Source organism: Pseudoliparis swirei, chromosome 17, assembly GCF_029220125.1.
Source record: "Pseudoliparis swirei isolate HS2019 ecotype Mariana Trench chromosome 17, NWPU_hadal_v1, whole genome shotgun sequence".
In the NCBI taxonomy this organism is placed as follows: domain Eukaryota; kingdom Metazoa; phylum Chordata; class Actinopteri; order Perciformes; family Liparidae; genus Pseudoliparis; species Pseudoliparis swirei.
Window position 1 is genome coordinate 4576353 of NC_079404.1, and position 19873 is coordinate 4596225.

The window sequence follows — 19873 nt, forward strand, 5'->3', positions numbered from 1 at the left end:
TTCCCTAAATGTGTACTGTATTCCTTAAAGGCAAAGTTAGTCACTTGTGTACAGTGTAGAAGGCTGAGTATTTAAATGACACTCAGAGACAGACTGCCAAACATGTCATTAAGACTCATTCCAAATGAGAGGGTCCCACTGGTCCCAGGCCAAATAGCTTTCCCAGCTTTGAGTGGTAAAAGAGAGAGAACAATATCACCAGAAAATGTCTGTCTCACCCATTTAGGACTTGAAATTAGATTATGTTCATGGTTTTTAGGCTGTGACGGAAAGCTGTAGATACTATCAACGCCCCTTGTGAGCCAGATGGGATTGAATTACATTTTATTATCATATCATCAAAAAAGCTTTCTTCTGTGCAACACCAGGAAAATCTAGATCGTCTCAAAAAGCTTTGCGTTAGCTTAAATTGTTCAAATTAGATCCTTATACTGTATGAGGAAGAAAAAATCATTCTGTACGGCATGTCACCGCGTCTTCATCTTCTGCACTGGGAGTATTCCCATCGTTAAGGTGAACGTTTACAAGAGGGATTTCAATTTAATAAATCTCATTTGATTGGACAGCATCAAAGTGGGCGGGCTTAAAATGTGACACGAACAGAGCTACGACTCCCTCGTGAATAAAAGCTGCAGATTGATTGATGAATGGATGTCGTGATGTCAATTTTTTCTCCATAATGCATCTTTTCTTAATACTAGTGGAAAGAAAACATCCAGAATTCTCATGTATTACGGATACATTTGTCCTATATTCATTAGAGGTTACCGTAAGATAATGACTCATTTGATATAACATGTCACAGGAACTTGAAACAAACAAAACAAGTTTATTGTAATAAGTAACTGGGGAAGTTTTATGGTGATTTCTCGAGTTACATATTTAGCCTTCTTCTATTTGTATCTTTTTCTTCACCTGTAGTGTCTTGATATTAAGATGTATGGGATTTTACAGTACAGATCATAAAAGTCTCTTTCTTAAAATTAGTTTATTCTTACTCTGCTTCATCTGTAACATTTGTAATCCTAAAAAATATGGACAACAAGGATTTTGGTATTTTGTCCAAAATGTCCTCTATAAAAACCTTTGACTTTAATTTCAACAAAATTAAAGAAGAATGTTGAACTCAGCTTCATCCAATGTTCAGATTTATTTTCTGGAAATGTATGAAAACAAGCACATATTCGATAACGCTTCATTTTAATCGCACAATTTTGGCGAAACTTGTAAATCTAAAAATAATTGTTTTAACGTATCCATATAATCAACTAGGGAGGCTTCATGGAGATATCTGTAAGCTACATATTTACACTACTCACCTGTGTACATATTTATATTTGACAACAACCACTAGGTTCATGTTTATTTGTTCTACAGCCAGGACTCAGACACATACAGATATACACACAGCAACACATGCAGATATTTGGATATTTTGGATCGTGGCCCATGCCTTCCACGAACTATTTTCATACATTATGTCATATTCATAGAATGTGTCGTAACTCTGTAACGCTGTTCATCTGTCCACATCACATCTATTCTTCTGCCCATCCTGGAGAGGCATCCTCCTCTGTTGCTCTCCTGAAAGTTTCTTCTTTTTATGTACAAATTTATGAACAATAATCTGCCCCACAATCTGATACGTATGTTCACAAGGAACACAAATGTTCACAGCCATAACATGCGCCTGCATGGTGGCATACATATTGAAAAACATAAAGTTGACATTGTATTTAAAAGCTTTATTCATAGAGGTCCAAAGCTCTGGAGCCAAATTCCTTATGATGTCAAATCAGCATCCAGCACCAAGGCATTTGGCCTTAAACGCCATCTCACCTCGCTTTAAATGTAATTGTTATTGATATACAGCCTGGCGGCACAGTACACTAAAGGAAAGACATTTAAATTAAATTATATATACATACCTTAATGTTCGTGATATTATTTTTCTAAGTTACCAGTTCTTCACATTTGCCTTTATTATTACTTTTATTTATGTTTCTTTTCTTTGTTTTCTTTTTCTTTTCTTTTTCCTGTTCTGGGGTTTTGTTGTTGCTTGGACAAAATGTTATGTTTTTATCCATATGTGTGTGTACTGTTTGTAGTAGTTGGGAGGGGCGGGGCTAAAGGGTTCGGGGCCAACTCCTCATCTCAGAGGAGCCTACAGAACTCGGTCTTTGGACGGTCCTCCATTCGTACGTTTTTTGTCAATGCCTGTCACTATGTATCCGTTATGTATGTACCTATGGAAAATACAATTACTTACTTACTTCAATTTTTTCCCTGTGAAAGTTGTTTTCACTATTTTCTGGGAGTTTTTCTTGATCCGATGTGAGGTCAAAGGTCAGGGATGTCGTACGTGTACGGATTGTAAAGCCCTCTGAGGGTAATTTGTCATTTGTTATGTTGGGCTATATATAATAAACTGAATTTAATTGAACATACGGATCATATATAAACAGAATAGAAACATCTTCATGTATGGACTAGTTCATCCCAGCTCAGCATCAGTGTCAACAGTGTCAGTGAGGCACATTGTTCAGGGCTGTTATACAGAAGGAACCAAACTCATCTCCGTCTAAGTGTTCCATATCTCTGAGCAGATGTTCGTGATGTGACATGTTAGTTTAGTGGGTGCTCAGTGTCATTTGATATTGTGAGTATGAGGCGTACTATAGCAAGCAGGGTTAGACCACCAGCACATGACTTCCTTTCAGTATGGTCCCATATACCATGTGGCGTGGTCTTTTTTTAATAAAATATGCCTCAAATATAAACACAGTCAACAGTGATTTAGCAATAAGTAATGTTTCCTTTGAAAGTCAGTCACAGGAACATAAACTCAGCTGCCTCAGTTTGCCTTGAACAGCGTTGCGGCGTTTGGGGCCAGGGCCGACGTCCCTGTGCTTCATCCCTGACTCGCGGCTCTGGTATGGTGCTGCTGTTAATGTGACGAGCAAAGAGGCTGGAGCAGTGTGACTTTCTGCCCGGTGTTTATTTTAACCAGAATGTTTATTCCACTGATGCTGAGCAGACACAAAGAGCTGTTGAAGTGATGTACTTCGGAGAGAGAAGCCAACATTCCTTGGACATCCCCGTCACGTGGTTCGCCGGTCTTATGCCAGTTATGGTCATCATCACAGTGAACTGAGAAGTGACCGGCAAGTGCAATACAGATTGTATCATCTACTTTAAATATACAAGCAAGCCTGCTGCTCCAGGCTGCTTCGCGTGCTTTTTAACTGTCAAGTTCCTACGCGTTTTCTTTTCAACTCCTGCCCAACTTGAAATAATAATAATAATAATATTCAATTCAATTCGGTTTATTTTGTATCGCCCATTCTCGCAAATTACAAATTTGCCTCAGAGTGATTTACAATCTGTACACATAGACATCCCTGTCCCAGAACCTCACATCGGATAAGATTAAAAACAAAGTTTACAAAGTGCTTCACAAAGAATCAAGGCAAAACAAATAGAATGGTAAGATATAAATATAAAATGAAAAACAGATGCAAATTTTCTCACATCGGATCAGGAAAGAAACGGGAAAGTAATGTCATGAGGAAAAAAGGGAATAAAGCTTCAGGAGAGCAACAGAGGAGGATCCCTGTCTCAGAGGGACAGAAGTCTCCTGGCCAAAGGAATCTCAGACTTTTAACAGCAGTTTATTCCACATCTGCATTCGTGACAAAGGACGACATAGTACGGTCATCTTGTCTGGGTCCCAGCGTATGCTCCGTCTATACTTGTGAATCCTGCGTTGCTCTGAGGATTAGCCATTTTAATAAATCAGATGTGTTGGTTCAACTGTGGTCCTTGTTATGGCTGTGGTTAGTTCACAGCCTCTAATACACAGGTGTCAAACACGAGGCCCGCGGGCCAAATCCAACCCGCCACGTCATTTGATGTGGCCCCTGATGGCTTGAAAAGACATCAGATCACCCTTTCTTAAAGAAATATCGAAGAAAATATCATGTGCTTTTATTTTGAAGGTTTCAAATTAAATGGATGTATGCTATTATATTAGAGACATTATCTTATGTGCAATATTTCTACACTTAAATAAACAATATTCAAATGCAAATAGAGTTATTTAACATTATGTTCGGGATTAGTTCACACAGTGTTTCAGGTACACCGGCCCTTTAAGAGGGCAGCCATGATGCTGATGTGGCACACTGTGAAATTAAGTTTGACACCCCTGCTTTAATGCATTCGGCCAGTGTCCATGTCGATGAAAAGGTTCCAGTTCCCCCCATTATAAAACATCCATCACATCATTAAAGCCATAATGTCGTGTCAGACCACGAAATGGCCTTGAGTGCAGAAATTCTGCGTAAGCCCACCTCATAGAGAAGAATATTTAATAAACTTAATATCACTTCACAATAAACCTGGTAACTCTACCTGTTGTTAGTTAGCCTCGTAGTATCTCAACTAAAACGCCTTGACGCGTTCAATAGTCTCGTAGTATTTACAGAAAGGGGGCCAGTTGTTCTCCGCCTCACAGTTGGTCCTCACATGGTTTACTAAATATAGAAATCCAGCAGCACCTGTTGTCCCTGGTGCTTGACAAGGGCAGGACTGTTTATTTGAGAGATTAAAGGGACTTCATTGCTGTTGCAGAGAGTTGAACTTCATTAAAAAAAAGTATAGCAAGCTGAACGAGACCTTTTCAGCAGTGGTGCAAAGCACATTGATGAAAAAAGTGTCCGGTGTGAAGGATTCAAGGGGATTGGAAGAAATGGAATATTATATTTATGACAAACTGTTGGATGATTGTGTCTTTGTAAGCTTAAGATTGTTCTCCCCTTTCTGTGAACTGGAAACGAAACGCTTGTGGTGAGTCGGTGCTCGTGACTGATTGTCTGGTGATAGCAATGTGCTTTAACAAGAGTGTGTGGATGAATGTGACGCTATTTAATTGTTCTCATTGAGCGGCTGGCTATATGTAACCATGCTGCCATTACACTTACAGAATAGCAGGCTGGTGGCCAGCAGACCTCTGCTCCCCACTAGGAGACTACAGTCAGGGGTGTCTCTCAATGACCTCCCATAGGAGACTACAGTCAGGGGTGTCTCTCAATGTCCTCCCATAGGAGACTACAGTCAGGGGTGCCTCTCAATGACATCCCATTGGAGACTACAGTCAGGGGTGTCTCTCAATGTCCTCCCATAGGAGACTACAGTCAGGGGTGCCTCTCAATGACATCCCATTGGAGACTACAGTCAGGGGTGTCTCTCAATGTCCTCCCATTGGAGACTACAGTCAGGGGTGTCTCTCAATGTCCTCCCATAGGAGACTACAGTCAGGGGTGCCTCTCAATGACATCCCATTGGAGACTACAGTCAGGGGTGTCTCTCAATGACCTCCCATATGAGACTACAGTCAGGGGTGTCTCTCAATGACCTCCCATAGGAGACTACAGTCAGGGGTGCCTCTCAATGACCTCCCATAGGAGACTACAGTCAGGGGTGTCTCTCAATGACCTCTCATAGGAGACTACAGTCAGGGGTGTCTCTCAATGACCTCTCATAGGAGACTACAGTCAGGGGTGTCTCTCAATGTCCTCCCATAGGAGACTACAGTCAGGGGTGTCTCTCAATGACCTCCCATAGGAGACTACAGTCAGGGGTGTCTCTCAATGACCTCCCATAGGAGACTACAGTCAGGGGTGTCTCTCAATGACCTCTCATAGGAGACTACAGTCAGGGGTGTCTCTCAATGACCTCTCATAGGAGACTACAGTCAGGGGTGTCTCTCAATGACATCCCATTGGAGACTACAGTCAGGGGTGCCTCTCAATGTCCTCCCATAGGAGACTACAGTCAGGGGTGTCTCTCAATGACCTCTCATAGGAGACTACAGTCAGGGGTGCCTCTCAATGACATCCCATTGGAGACTACAGTCAGGGGTGTCTCTCAATGTCCTCCCATAGGAGACTACAGTCAGGGGTGTCTCTCAATGACCTCTCATAGGAGACTACAGTCAGGGGTGCCTCTCAATGACATCCCATTGGAGACTACAGTCAGGGGTGTCTCTCAATGACCTCCCATATGAGACTACAGTCAGGGGTGCCTCTCAATGACCTCCCATAGGAGACTACAGTCAGGGGTGCCTCTCAATGACCTCCCATAGGAGACTACAGTCAGTGGTGCCTCTCAATGACATCCCATTGGAGACTACAGTCAGGGGTGCCTCTCAATGACATCCCATTGGAGACTACAGTCAGGGGTGTCTCTCAATGACCTCTCATAGGAGACTACAGTCAGGGGTGCCTCTCAATGACCTCCCATATGAGACTACAGTCAGGAGTGTCTCTCAATGACCTCCCATAGGAGACTACAGTCAGGGGTGTCTCTCAATGACCTCTCATAGGAGACTACAGTCAGGGGTGCCTCTCAATGACCTCCCATAGGAGACAACAGTCAGGGGTGCCTCTCAATGACATCCCATAGGAGTCTACAGTCAAAGGTGCCTCTCAATGATCTCCCATTATAGTCTCCCAGTATATAGCGGAGAGACTGAGGCGGATGACTCTCGTCTCATTGGTGTTCTGCTGAAAGTGAACCGAGCGACTGCAGTTTCCATCTTCATCGACGCTGCATCGATGGTTTCATCTCTCAGACCCTTTTTCCACTTTTCAAAAATAATAACAAAAAGGTGGACTTACACTTTAAAGATCAACCCAGTGTTTGAGTGACCTAAACATTTAAAGTCTCTACATCTTTCCGCCGGAAACTAAAAACACATCTTTTCCGACTATATCTGGATTAAAACACAGATTAGCACTTCAGTGGCACTTAAATGGCTCTTATTATGGTACTTTTGTCATTCGACTATCTTGAAGAAATGTTACTTTCTGTATTCTTGTTGTTTTTAGTTTGTACTTGTGGTTGAATGCACTTATTGTCAGTCGCTTTGGATAAAAGCGTCTGCTAAATGACATGAAATGTGATGTAATGTAAAATATCCATTAAAAAAATGATGAAAAAAAGAACGCTAATTTCTGTTTGTCTTATTTCCCCACTAATATAAAGTTGGAATGGACGGAATACAATGGAAAGTTAAGTTGATATGAATTATTTACCACGATGAGAGTAAAAAGTAAAAACCTACGGAATTATGTGGAATTTATTAATTTTACAGATCAGTTTTGGAGATGAAACAATAATCACAATACACGTATATTCTTATGATGCCGGTGGTGTACATGCTTGTCAGGCTCAGTCAGAGAATGGATTAATGGACTAGAGTCCATAACGGACTCCCCAGGGGCTTCATGAAATGCATGTATGGATGATGTGGTGTGCAGCTGCCTCAGCAGCCTCTGCGCACGTTACTGGAGCATAACGACGAGCACAGCAGGACGCACAGCCGCACTGAGAGGACCGCGGAGTAGAGGGAACAGGAACACGTAGAAGAAGAAGAAGAAGAAGAAGAAGAAGAAGAAGAAGAAGAAGAAGAAGAAGAAGAAGAAGAAGAAGAAGAAGAAGAAGAAGTAGTAGGACAAAGAAGAAGGAAAAGAAGATGTCAGTGGCACTAAAGAGAGGAATAAGCGCCAAAGAGGAGACTCTGAAATGCGCAGGGCGTTTCTGGAGGCTCTTTCCTCACCTCCTGCTGTGTCTGTCTCTGGTCGCGTACGCGGCGCTCGGTGCGTTGATGTTCGAGCGCATCGAGGGAAAGAGCGGCTCCTCTTCCCACCGCGACTCTTACCGAGACTTCCTCGGTGAGATAGTCAGTACCGTGCAGCACCTCACCGGTAAGAGACCGCGCACATCAGATATCGTTGCGCACTCAAACTTTTTTAACTAACGTGTGATATTTCGCATTTGCTGATATGTTTCTTATATTTTCTTCATATTTAATAAGGAGTTTGGACCTATTTGCTCAACACTGACCATCTTCGTATGTTCTCTAGTTTCAGTGAACGCCTCAGACCAAGACATAGTGAGTGAAGTGGAGAAAAAGATGTCAGAGTTCAAGTCCATATGGTTTCAGAGCCCTGAAAAATGGAATTTCTTTGGCTCTATGTTCTTCTGCTGCACTGTATTCACAACAGTCGGTAAGTCAACAGGATTGTCATAGCTACTGCGAGTTGATGGCTCATATATAAAGGTATGTGTTTATAGTCTATATATATATATATATATATATATATATATATATATATATATATATATATATTTCTGCTCAAATGAATATTGCATGTGAAAGTAATCTGTGGCTCTGGGGTAGAAAGTATATCCCTGATTGTGTCTTAGTGATGTCATCATCTTTAGGTATTTTAAATTGGCCTATAACGGATTTACCTGCACGGCAGGGCGTGACTCAGGAAAGACATTATCGAGTTGCATGATGGAAAATACTCGATCACGCTTGTTTGAGCTTGACCCTAGAAGAGAGTATTACATTAAATGAATCACATCTATGTTGTATAGCCAAAAATCACAACTTAGTAATTTGCCTCAGAGGACATTATCATAATATCTCTATAGACTACTCTAAAAGTTCATCTTTATCAGGCACTGCACAAGCTGCAGGAACATATTTATAATCAAAACCACAAACAGAACTATTCCTCGTCATCTTTCATGTCAACTCTCTTCACTGCAACCTCCCCCCTCCTCCTCCTTTTCATGTAGGCTAATTATTTTGAATAACACTTCTTCTTCAAGCTTTCATAGACATAATATATATAATATATATAATAGCCTGTCTCCGTCACGCGTTTCACTAACTCAAGCTCGAAATAACTATCCGTAGAGGTGTTTTAACAGAAAGCTTTACCTTATTATGTTTGTAGAGGTGCTCAAACCCCCCAAAAAAGGCACCAATCGCCAAAATGATTCATCTATTGATCACTGTAACTTGAAGTTAGCAAGTAATTGGTTGCACCTGAAACACATCGTGTCGTGAGAAGTCGTGAGAGCTAAACAAAATGACCTGTTTTCCATTAAGAATTACAATTTATTTTCATTTACAAAATGATAGGAGCGAAAAATGCCATATAATATACGCGTGAGAGTGTGGGGGGGGAGCTAGTTAGCGCCACGGAGCATGTCGGGGCGAAATTCTCACAAGAACTCAAATAACCGCCCCGTCAGATATCAAAACACATTCAGGGGGAATTGATGACAAAGAGTAATTTTTATTCTTTAATACTTATTAATGAAGAAGACATTGGACTCCAGCAGAAAGGGCACTGTTCTTATCAAGGGCAAAAGGGCAGGTGCTTGAGCACCACTTGGGGATTATCTGTGCACGTGCCTGCAAACATGTATTAAAGCCACTAGGGGGCGAACGGGGAACATGTTCGGACGCGTGTTCTGCCAAAAACACTTTCATTGTCCAATGCGTTGTGTCTTTTTCTGGGCCTTTATTCCTAGCTGCGTGACATCGGAACATAAAATGTATCAACGTCCAATACAATCGCCATACATTATGTTACTAACATCACAACACAGGATCAACTTGATATTAACACCATGACACGACCATGGTCAAAACCGATTTGCTTCCCATCCACCTACCTGTTCTCATTAGCAGGCACTTGCCTATCTGCCCTTTAAATGGCACTGTGCCACCCTGTGTTCAAGTGGAGTAAGTGCATGTCCCAATTCACCCGGTGTTTCCCTCAAAGACATAAGAAAGCATAAAAACAACATTTTGGCTCCAACAATGTTCATGATAATTATGAAATTATTATATTACAGCGATGATCATCTAAAGTAGCCTATGCTGTGTGACACATCTCTCATACACATCAAAGAGGGTGCAAATAGCCGATTTCAGGCTGCAGTACAACATCTTCAGCTTTGATCATCACTATTTCACCGAGTGGATAGATAAACTAATGAACTTATTCACAAATAAATATTTGCATTTGATTTCCACATATGGTCGGTTAACTCTCCTCGTCGGCACCCTAAGATAAATCTTACTCACCACCCCATCAGGAGGGGGAATTCACACACTATAGAACTCCAGCGCACCTGCTGTTTATCCCCAGGAATAGAACGGGGACCTGCTGGGAATGATTACTATGAGTGGAGTTACATCCAAGAATTACTATTTCTATTTTGTACATGCGCTTCGCTATCGTTAACCAGCGAGACGAAGGCTGTTATGGATTTTATAAGTTCATAGCAGTTTGTAAGTTCCCCCATAGACGTTGCTCCAGGCTGTGACTGAGGACAATAAGTAAATACTATAGTTATACACTACTGTTCAAAAGTTTGGGGTCACCAAGAAGTATCCTTATTTTTCAAGGAAAAGCACTTTTTTTCAATGAAGATGACATTAAATTAATTAGAAATACACTCTCTACATAGTTAATGTGGTAAATGACTATTCTCTTGTTTTGAATGAAATCTCTCCATAGGAGTATAGAGGCCCATCTCCAGTGTTCTAGTGGTACATTGTGTTATCGCCTTAGAAGACTAATGGAGGGTTAGAAAACCCTTGAAACCCCTTTTTATGTGAGCGCAGCTGAAAACAGTTATGCTGGTGAGAGAAGCTATACAACTGGCCTTCCTTTGAGCGACAAGTTTGAAGAACAACATGAATATTTTAAATAAAAATCATTATTTCTAACCTTGTCTTGACTATATTTTATTTTCATTTTGAGAAATAAAAGTGTGAGTTTTCATGAAAAACACAAAATTGTCTGGGTTACCCCCACATTTTGAATGGTAGCTTATATTGCACTATAGATGTTCATTGTAGTTATTGTGACACGCCTGATACATTATGAGATATCGTGTGTGAAAACGGATAGCTTGGCTGAAAGGGCCCCTAGTACCTCTGGATTCATCACAGTGGAACCGTAAATATTCAGAGACGATAACAATATTTTTTGACATTGTAGCTAGTAGCTTATGTAGAACACATAAGCTACTAGCGGATATTACAAACGTATACTTACTGAACAACAAACTAACAAGCCGATATCCTTAAAAGAAATATCTTGGAAGTGCACGAGCCAACTGAGGGAGATCTATAAGGATAACTGAGATAACTTATAGCATGTACACTGTAAACAGAGCGACAAACTATAATGCTACTGAAGTTCGTGCCCAATACATAAAGTAGAAGAAAGTATGCAGTTGGCTCTATAATACAGCATTTTATAGTATCACAAACTAATGAGAACAGTTTATTCAGTAACAGAAAAAAAGGGAACAAAGGGAATCCGAGAAAGGTCAGTGTCACACATCTCAACAAGTACAGAGCACTAAGTGGCGTGGAGTTTTCTGAATATATGGATATTCATTTTACCCGAGAGGATCAAATTACCTCCTATGGTTCGTATTCTTTTGTCCATTCCGGTGATGGAGTCTTCTCCTTGACTCACTCGTGTTGCACTCATCGATTGCCTTGCTGTGGTAATACTTCCTTTTGAAGTTTTTTTGATATCTAACCATGTTGTTATTTCAATGGCAGTATGACTCTCCGATGACGCAGCATTAACAGCTCTTTTTTTTCCCATTCTTTGGCTTCAGCAGGTCCCTTCCTTTCCCCGCTGACACGGTTAACACAGTTGGGCGGCTTTAGCTCAGTGGGGTAAGAGGGCCGTCCTTCAACCGCAAGGTCGTGGGTTCGATCCCCGCTCTCCCCATTAGCTGCAAGTCGAAGTGTCCTTGAGCAAGGCACTGAACCCCCAGTTGCTTCCCGGGCGCATCACCGCAGCCCACTGCTCCTTAATAACTAAGGATGGGTTAAATGCAGAGAACTAATTTCCCCTTGGGGATTAATAAAAGTGTATATTTAATTTTTATTTATTTAAAAAAGTATATTTTCTCCTTTTTGTACCTCTGTAAGCATGACTTCACTAACTGTTGAAGTAAAAACGGTACCCGTTGATGCCATTTTCATGAATGAACCCCTTCCAGACATGTGAAGCAAGTTTTGTGGTGTTATTGGGGTTATTGGTTATTGGTTTTAGTGGGTTTCATCACGTTTGCGCTGGATATTAACACAGTTATCTGAAGTCAGCAGCGCGTGTTGAATCTAACATTGCACACTTATAAAACACCATAGGATAAAAAGTCAGGGAAGGCTAAGATAAGACTACGAAAATGTTCTTTCATTTGGCCAATCGTTGGTTTCTTTTTGTAAACGCAGCATTCAATTCGCTTATCCTCTCCACTCATCATCCGGTAGTGTTTGACCTGCTCCAATTCCCTTTGCCAATGCCCAGAAATGTTCCGAACACAGCTGGTTGACCACTTTGGTTTCAACTGAAACTGAAAATTGAAATATTCATGTGTGGCCCTCCCCCACAGACACACACACACACACACACACACACACACACACACACACACTCAGAATGAATGTAGTGCAAACATCAGCATGATAGCATTTAGCTCAAGGTACCACTGAGTTTAAGTGTAGCCTCACAGACAGGGTGTTGGCTTGAACCTTAAACTCATTAGCTACAAATGTATCTTAAGATTTTCAATAGTTTCCTTTGCTCATTTCCCCCCCTTATTAGAGATCCATTAGTAAATACTTTTCCTTTTGTTTAATATAATTTGTTAAGTACATTCTTGTCTCTCTGGAGCTACCAGTTTGATGCATAAGAACCTTGTGAAGATACATTAGTGTGTCTGTTACTTTCAGATACATGATAAGTGGTGAAGGGAAGATAAGTAAATGGCTAGAAGCATCAGAAAGATCACAACTCACTGCAGAGGGGGCACTCTCAGATAAGAAGGCCTTTTACATCACCACTAAAAGCTCGGGGGGGGGATGCAGATGCATTTGCACATGTGCCATCACATGTGAGAAATCTGCTTTCCGCCTTTCTGCCACTCCACCACATTTCGCTCTCTTGCTGCAGAGAGTGGGTAAGGAGGAGTTGTCAATCATTACAGTAGCTCCTAGCGTTCACTAAGCGCCATTGAATGCAGAAGTGACTCAAAGGATGGCGGCCCAGCCCTGGACCATCCCCCAGTACTGGGATGCTCGGTCTCGAGTCACTCTGGGCAGATTTTCCGGGCTTGTAGGTAGTCTCTGGTGATAAGGGGTTACTTAGTATGCATACCGACCTTCCCCTCAATCATGTTTGCAAGGATAATATACCTATAGATTGATAATATATTGATAAAATGGTATTTAGATTGTATATCTGAACTTTAACCAGGCTGCCAGCTGAAAAGTAAAGCCAGTACGAAAGTGCATTCCAACTACATTCTCTCATACGGCCAGCAGGGGCCGACTCCAAAGTGCTCAAACCAATGGGTGACTTCACTGTGACTACGTCCACGTCTTAATATACACTACCTTTCAAAAGTTTGGGATCACTTAGAAATGACTTTATTTTTCAAAGAAAAGCACTGTTTTTTCAATAAAGATTGACTATTCTAGGTGGAAACATCTGGTTTCTAATGAGATTTTATATTCATTTGATCAATAAAAGTCTGGGTGATCCCAAACTTTTGAACGGTAGTGTACAGTCTATTAATTTAACATGCAAAGTCTTCTAAAGTGTACGTGTAAACGGCTGCTCCACAGCGCACATGATGAAATGCATACTATTTAAAAGATATTGTGATGAGTATTTCTCCGAATTTGAAATGTCATTACAACGTAATCAATATATTACGGGTATTGTTTTTTTTATTTCCAGAACCTTTTTTACCATTTACCTGTGTTCATGATCATCCCTTATCCCCTACTTGAACTATTCCACATATCCTACCATTGGCCCTGTTTCCAAGTACTAAAGTGCCCATTTTCTCTCTTGTCGTTGCAGGGTATGGCGAGATCTATCCGGTTACCTTGACTGGTAAGGTGGTGTGTGTCTTGTATGCCATGGTGGGCATCCCTCTCATGCTGCTGGTCATCCTTGATGTTGGAGACTTCCTTGCTATGATGATGTCCAGGGCCTACATGCGCATTCACACCCTCAGCAAAACCCTCCTCTCCCACACCTGGTCACCGTGGAAGGCAAGGGACTCGAGCCACCGGTCCCTGGAGGATGGTACCTTTATTTACAGCCGTGACTTTGTGATCCACGAGCCCCTCGACATCCGGCAAGTACTTCACAGCCAAGCAGATATACGGCAAAGATCTGTCCAACTCCAAAATAACAAAGAGATCTTTGAAAAGATTCTGGCCAGGGAGAATTTACTTAGAAATAGTCCACTGCTCAGGACCCTCTCCTGCCCAGAGCTAGACCGGCTGCCGCTACCACTCAAGGGATTTACCATGTGGGACTTCACAGGGTTAGGGGATGGAATGGAAACGCTGGATGTACCCTTCGTACTGATTCTTTTCATTGTTTTTGCCTACATTTTTTTTTTTGGTTTGATTTTGCCGTTGTGGGAAAAAGAATTCAAGGGCTTTGATCCCTACTACTTCTGCTTCATTACACTCACGACCATCGGTTTTGGCGACATTGTGCCACACCACCCTAAGTACTTCATGATTACCTCACTCTTTATCATTGTCGGAATGGCCATCATGTCCATGGCTTTCAAGCTTAGCCAAACTCGAATTGTGAGCTGCTACCGCCAATGCATCAAGTTCATCAGCAGGGGAAATGTGGAGACTTCTAAATAATTTACACGATAACTACGTAACCAAGAGATTCTCTGTCTCACGTCTTAAGAGTTGCACGGGCTGGTTTTGACACAGTTCCAAAGCAGAGGGCCTTTGGGAACTTTTCCAGTGTGTTATTTGTGCCGGCTCTTCAGCTATAAGCAAAATATAAACTTTGCATGTGCCAAACGCTTATGCCCAAAGAAGGTGGTTGATATTCAAAATGATTTACAATATCTTGCCATGGAATGAGTATTAGTATTGTGTGGTACTCTATCAATTGTTCTGCCTTACTGGACTATAGAGGGTGGACAAATAGTCTTACATTTGATTGTCAGAACTGCACTTTATCAGTAAAATGACTGAAATGATGCACTACTTGAAGGTGGATTTGTTTCTACAGTTAATAGAACATGGCTGACTTAATTCTTTTGGATGCATTAGCACGTTAATACCTTCAAAGACTGGGTGGTGATATATTGACAGAGGCAGATTAAAGTTACCCTAACCCCTGTGCTTCTACAAATCTGTAGCTTGTAAAAGCCATAACTCCGAAGACAGAGTGATCCAACCCTATTTCACTCCAATGTTCAGGTACTGATTCGTGTCCCAGTCTACAATACGTTGAGTGCTCCCCTTGGTCATCAAAGCCCTCATCAGAGTATCACTGAGGCACATCTGTAGCTCCCTTTCTCATGATACCTCACGTCAACCCAACCCGCGCTGTGGTAGAGCATGTGTAATTATTTCGTGCGCTGCATAATATTACAATGAATGAAGATGTTGTATTACCGGATCCAGCACCTACAGAAACCATGCCGGATGACCCCTGAAATGGCACACACCATCACAATGAAGTCATCATTAGTGAACAAGCAATTGCACAGCTTTAGGGTACACTACACAAACTCTCCCCAACACGCGCAATAATTAATGCACAGTGACATTTATCGTGTTTTCGCTGGTCATTTACAGAGTTAGGAGGGTTTGCTGAATCCTACTTGGCACACTCGTACAAGACCATCATCCAAAACTATTCTGTGTTGGACCTTTTGCACTTTATTTTGCATTGTAGAAGTGTTTTCATTCTGTTGCAGTATATATGCAATATATCATGTGTATATGTATGTATATCTTGGGGCAGCTGTGGCAATCAGAAGATCTGCAATTCGATCCTGCTCTCCTCCAGTCCTTTTCAAAGTTTCCTTGGTCAAGACACTTAACCCCAAGTTGAAGAATAACCACAACTTCTGAGTTTGACCACTTACTAGAAAAATGACAAAGTGGTGGACTAATGTGCATAATGGAAAAGGGTTTATAATGGATAGACGGATGATGTGGCTTTTTCTGATTCAACTGCATTCTGTAACTTCCTCTCGGAAGAGTTTAAACCCTTGGTTCTATCTTTCTCTGATATAACTCAAAATGACTAATCTGAGTCTTATTATGTTCCAGACATTTTAACATGTGCTGGTATAACAAGACATCTCGCCTGGATGTTTTTGGATAGTTTCCGACCATAATTAAAGACGTTAAAATCATGAACAATCGCATGTGGTCATGGTACACAAGCATAGCACCCATTTACAGGCTTTAATCTGAGGAGACGCGTATGTTTGTATTTGTTAATATGTGTACTGGTACTTCGTTAGCTGTTCAACGTTAGCTAAACACTCCTCCCCGACAAAACTAAAGGTACTTAGCAGTGGCAGAACAGATTCAACAAGTATTTATTGAATATAATATGTTGTCCAGTGTCTTACTCTTAAGATGAGTGAATATTAGGATAAACAATAAGTAAATGTCGAAATATAAAATGTAGTATATCTAAATGATGAAATGTATCCATATAGTGACCACTTGTATTCCTTTAATACTTTTGGAGATATATAAATAAAATAATATTATACAATTTCCACTTTATTAGCCCCCTTGGGGTTTAAGATTTTTAAAAATGTTCAATTTTTTACGATTTTGTACAGATTTTTCAACTCACATTTCCAAACTCTACAGTCATTCTCTATGTAATTTTATTTTATATATTTATGGTAAGACTGACTCCATACAAAGTAACGTCATGTTGATTTAAAGCAATTTCTTTCTATTTTTGTTCAGCCTGCTTTCCTTTTATAATAATGCCTGTATTATCTAAAAACTGTAATGCACATCTTATTTACATCAGAATATGTACGCTGTAGTGAAGTCACATGAAAGTATAAATAGTCATATCACGATGAACAATAAAGAAAAACAAAAATGGAAATTGAATCTTAGGGCGGTTCATTCTCAGAAGGATTATATTACGTGATTATTACATTACATTACATTACATGTCATTTAGCAGACGCTTTTATCCAAAGCGACTTACAATAAGTGCATTTCAACCTAGAGTACAAACTAAGAACAACAAGAATACAGGAAGTAACATTTCCTCAACATAGTCGAACTACAAAAGTACCATAAGTAAGTGCTTATGAACCTCATCAAGTAAGTGCTTATGAACCTCATCAACCTATGCTTTTTGAACCTCACCTGTGTTTATAAATTGACATTCCCACTGGTTTTGAATACGCTGATGATAACCTTGAGATGAAACATTTGTTTTTGGCCCATAATAAATAAGAAGACCATTTATTAACACTTTATAATAACCGCACGCTATGAAGCATTATTAGTTAAGTATGAATAGACACTTCATTCATCATTTACAAAGCATCGTTCCACACTTTAAAAATGGTAGATTCACCATTTGTGAATGAATATTATATAATGCACTTTATAATAACCGCACGGTATGAAGCATTATATAATACTTCATTTACAAATAGTGAATCTACCATTTATAAAGTGAGGAACAATGCTTTATAAATGATGAATTAAGTGCTTACTCATACTAAACTAATGCTTCATAACGTGCAGTTATTAGAAAGAATTACATTTCTTTGTGAGTACCAGGTTTTTATTCCTTTTGATTCTCGATTCTTGATTTAGGATTTGAAGTTGTACTGTAAAATCCTAAAGTATTAGCCAAAAGTTAAACATATAATATGAAAAATAAGTATTAATTATTATTAAATAAAGGGCCGGTACCGTATAATTGTGCCTGGTACAGTACTTAATGTACAATATCAATACAATAAGTCTATTAGTCATAATTATTGTGTTATAATCATCCTTAACCCTGCACCACAGCAGTTGTAGTAGTGTTCCAGAGCACCAGATGGTGGTGCTGTACAACAATGAGGAGGTTATCACTTCCCACTGTTGCAGGAAGATGTATTCCCAAGATGTCTCTTTTCTTTCCTTCAACCTCTCTCAAAGCTCTCAGGGTGAAGGAAACACTATCATAGAAACTCATCAAATCAAGCACTTGTAATTAACATGTATTTAGATCCAAATTACATTTATGAAACCGGAAACATGAAGCTGAAACTATTTGAGATATTCCTGAAAATAATGCTGTGTTTTGTTACTTATTTTCTGTGTGATTAGTTTTAAGTCAGTTTATTTTCTATTTTCTAGGCACTAAGAGGCCAATATGTCTCTTTCAAAGTGCTTTAAAAGTGCTTTCAGCCACGAAAATGCCAATTTCATGTTTCCTTTTAACCTATATTCACGACCAAAATGTAAAGAGTGGAGGAAAATATCCCGAAAACAAGTTATAAAAGATACAGAGATCATCTCTCAATCTATACCCAAACCCCCTGGTGTCCCTTAAATCTATCCAATCGTGTGCCTAAATGTCCTTTATTTCAAAAGCTTCAGGGGGAAGTGCGCTCCGACACCTTAAAGCCGCTCGAATCGATATCAGTGCAACGACTATGTAATGTATTGTAGTGATGAACCCAAATATGATCTATTTTAACTTTAATTTTTAAAGCTAACAACCTTTATAATACGCATTTTAAAGCAGAAGCATGAAGGCAATATGTGTCAGAAAGTGAATTAGACCAAATATGAAGGGGGAAAATGACAGAAATGTGTAAATAAATGTGTGAAGAAATAGTAAAAACATGTGTTTACCTTTGGCTGAGGATAAAAACATAATATGACAAAGTGCAATGAAGCAGGTTAAGTTAATAGATTAAATCCTAACCTGCATAAATATGATGAACTAAAACCACCCTGAGGCTTCTGTTCCACTGAGAATACAAACACATTAGATTTGTGTGCAGCGACGAGGAGACTGTAATCTTCCTCATCAGGCACGTGCACAGACATTTTGGGGGGCAGGTGCTCAAACCCAAAAAAAAGGGCACCCATTGGCAAAATGATTTTTCTATTGATCACTGTAACTTGAAGTGAGCAAGTAATCGGTTGTTACGAAACACCTGAAACACATCGTGTCGTGAGAAGACATGAGAGCTGAAGACATGAGCGCCGCGGAGCATGGCGAGGCGAAATTCTCACAAGAACTCAAATAAATGCTCCGACAGATATCCAAACACATTTGGGGGGAATTGATGACAGAGAGAGTAAGTGTTATTCTTAAAGACTGATTAATGAAGAAAAAATGTGTCTACGTCCCTGGAAAATCAATCTTGAGCCGGAGATGTGCCAGTTCTCGATTTACAATATCCTATTTCTGATGTTCAGTTGTGTCTATTCCCCAAGTCATGTGGTATAATAGGTTGGCCGAACTCAAAGAAGAAGAACAACTCATGTTGTCATTTAATTTCTGGATCTATTGTACTTGTGTGATACTGGGTATTGACTTTGTGCAGGTGTGTCTACATACAGATGTTCCAGATGTTTGTGTGTGTGTGTGTGCGTGTATTCTGGCTCGGCGAAATGAGGTGACCTCTTTGTATGTATTGTTTATGTATTGAATGTCCTGTACTCTAGTGTATACAGTTGGAGGGGTGGGGGAGTGGGTTTGTTATCTGATATTTCAACAAAAAGATGATAAACAATGGAAATATCAGTTCATGTTTACTGTGTTATGTCCCTGTCAATATTTCCAAATAAAAGAATACATTATTTGTTTAAAGAAGAAGAACAAATGGACTGAAGACTTTACGAAAAAAGATAATGGAAAGTAATCATTTGACCTCTCCAACAGTTTCAAGAAGTTGAGAGGGGAAACGTATAGCTGTCAAATAAATGAAGTTTAGTTGGAAGACCAAACACCTGCAAGCCCACGTCTTCTATTTCTTCTCCATCTGCCAAGTACAATCTGGTGCAGTGCATCAAATGGTGACATTTGTTTTAACTGTACATGGTCCCTCTGAAATAATAAGATTATAATATATTATATTATATATTTCATATAGCATACAGTTTGGCTTTACAGCTCATACAGCTGTACTGAATAGC

The 19873-nt window shown here is 40.1% G+C and overlaps 1 protein-coding gene across 1 annotated transcript; it reads left to right on the plus strand.

The window, feature by feature from the left end:
* Window positions 1-7473: 7473 nt before the first annotated feature.
* Window positions 7474-19481, plus strand: kcnk18 (potassium channel, subfamily K, member 18). The gene is made up of 3 exons (XM_056435800.1): window positions 7474-7769; window positions 7929-8072; window positions 13770-19481. The coding sequence occupies exons 1-3, from the start codon at window positions 7538-7540 to the stop codon at window positions 14576-14578; spliced, it is 1185 nt and encodes a 394-aa protein (XP_056291775.1). The 5' UTR covers window positions 7474-7537; the 3' UTR covers window positions 14579-19481.
* Window positions 19482-19873: the final 392 nt, after the last annotated feature.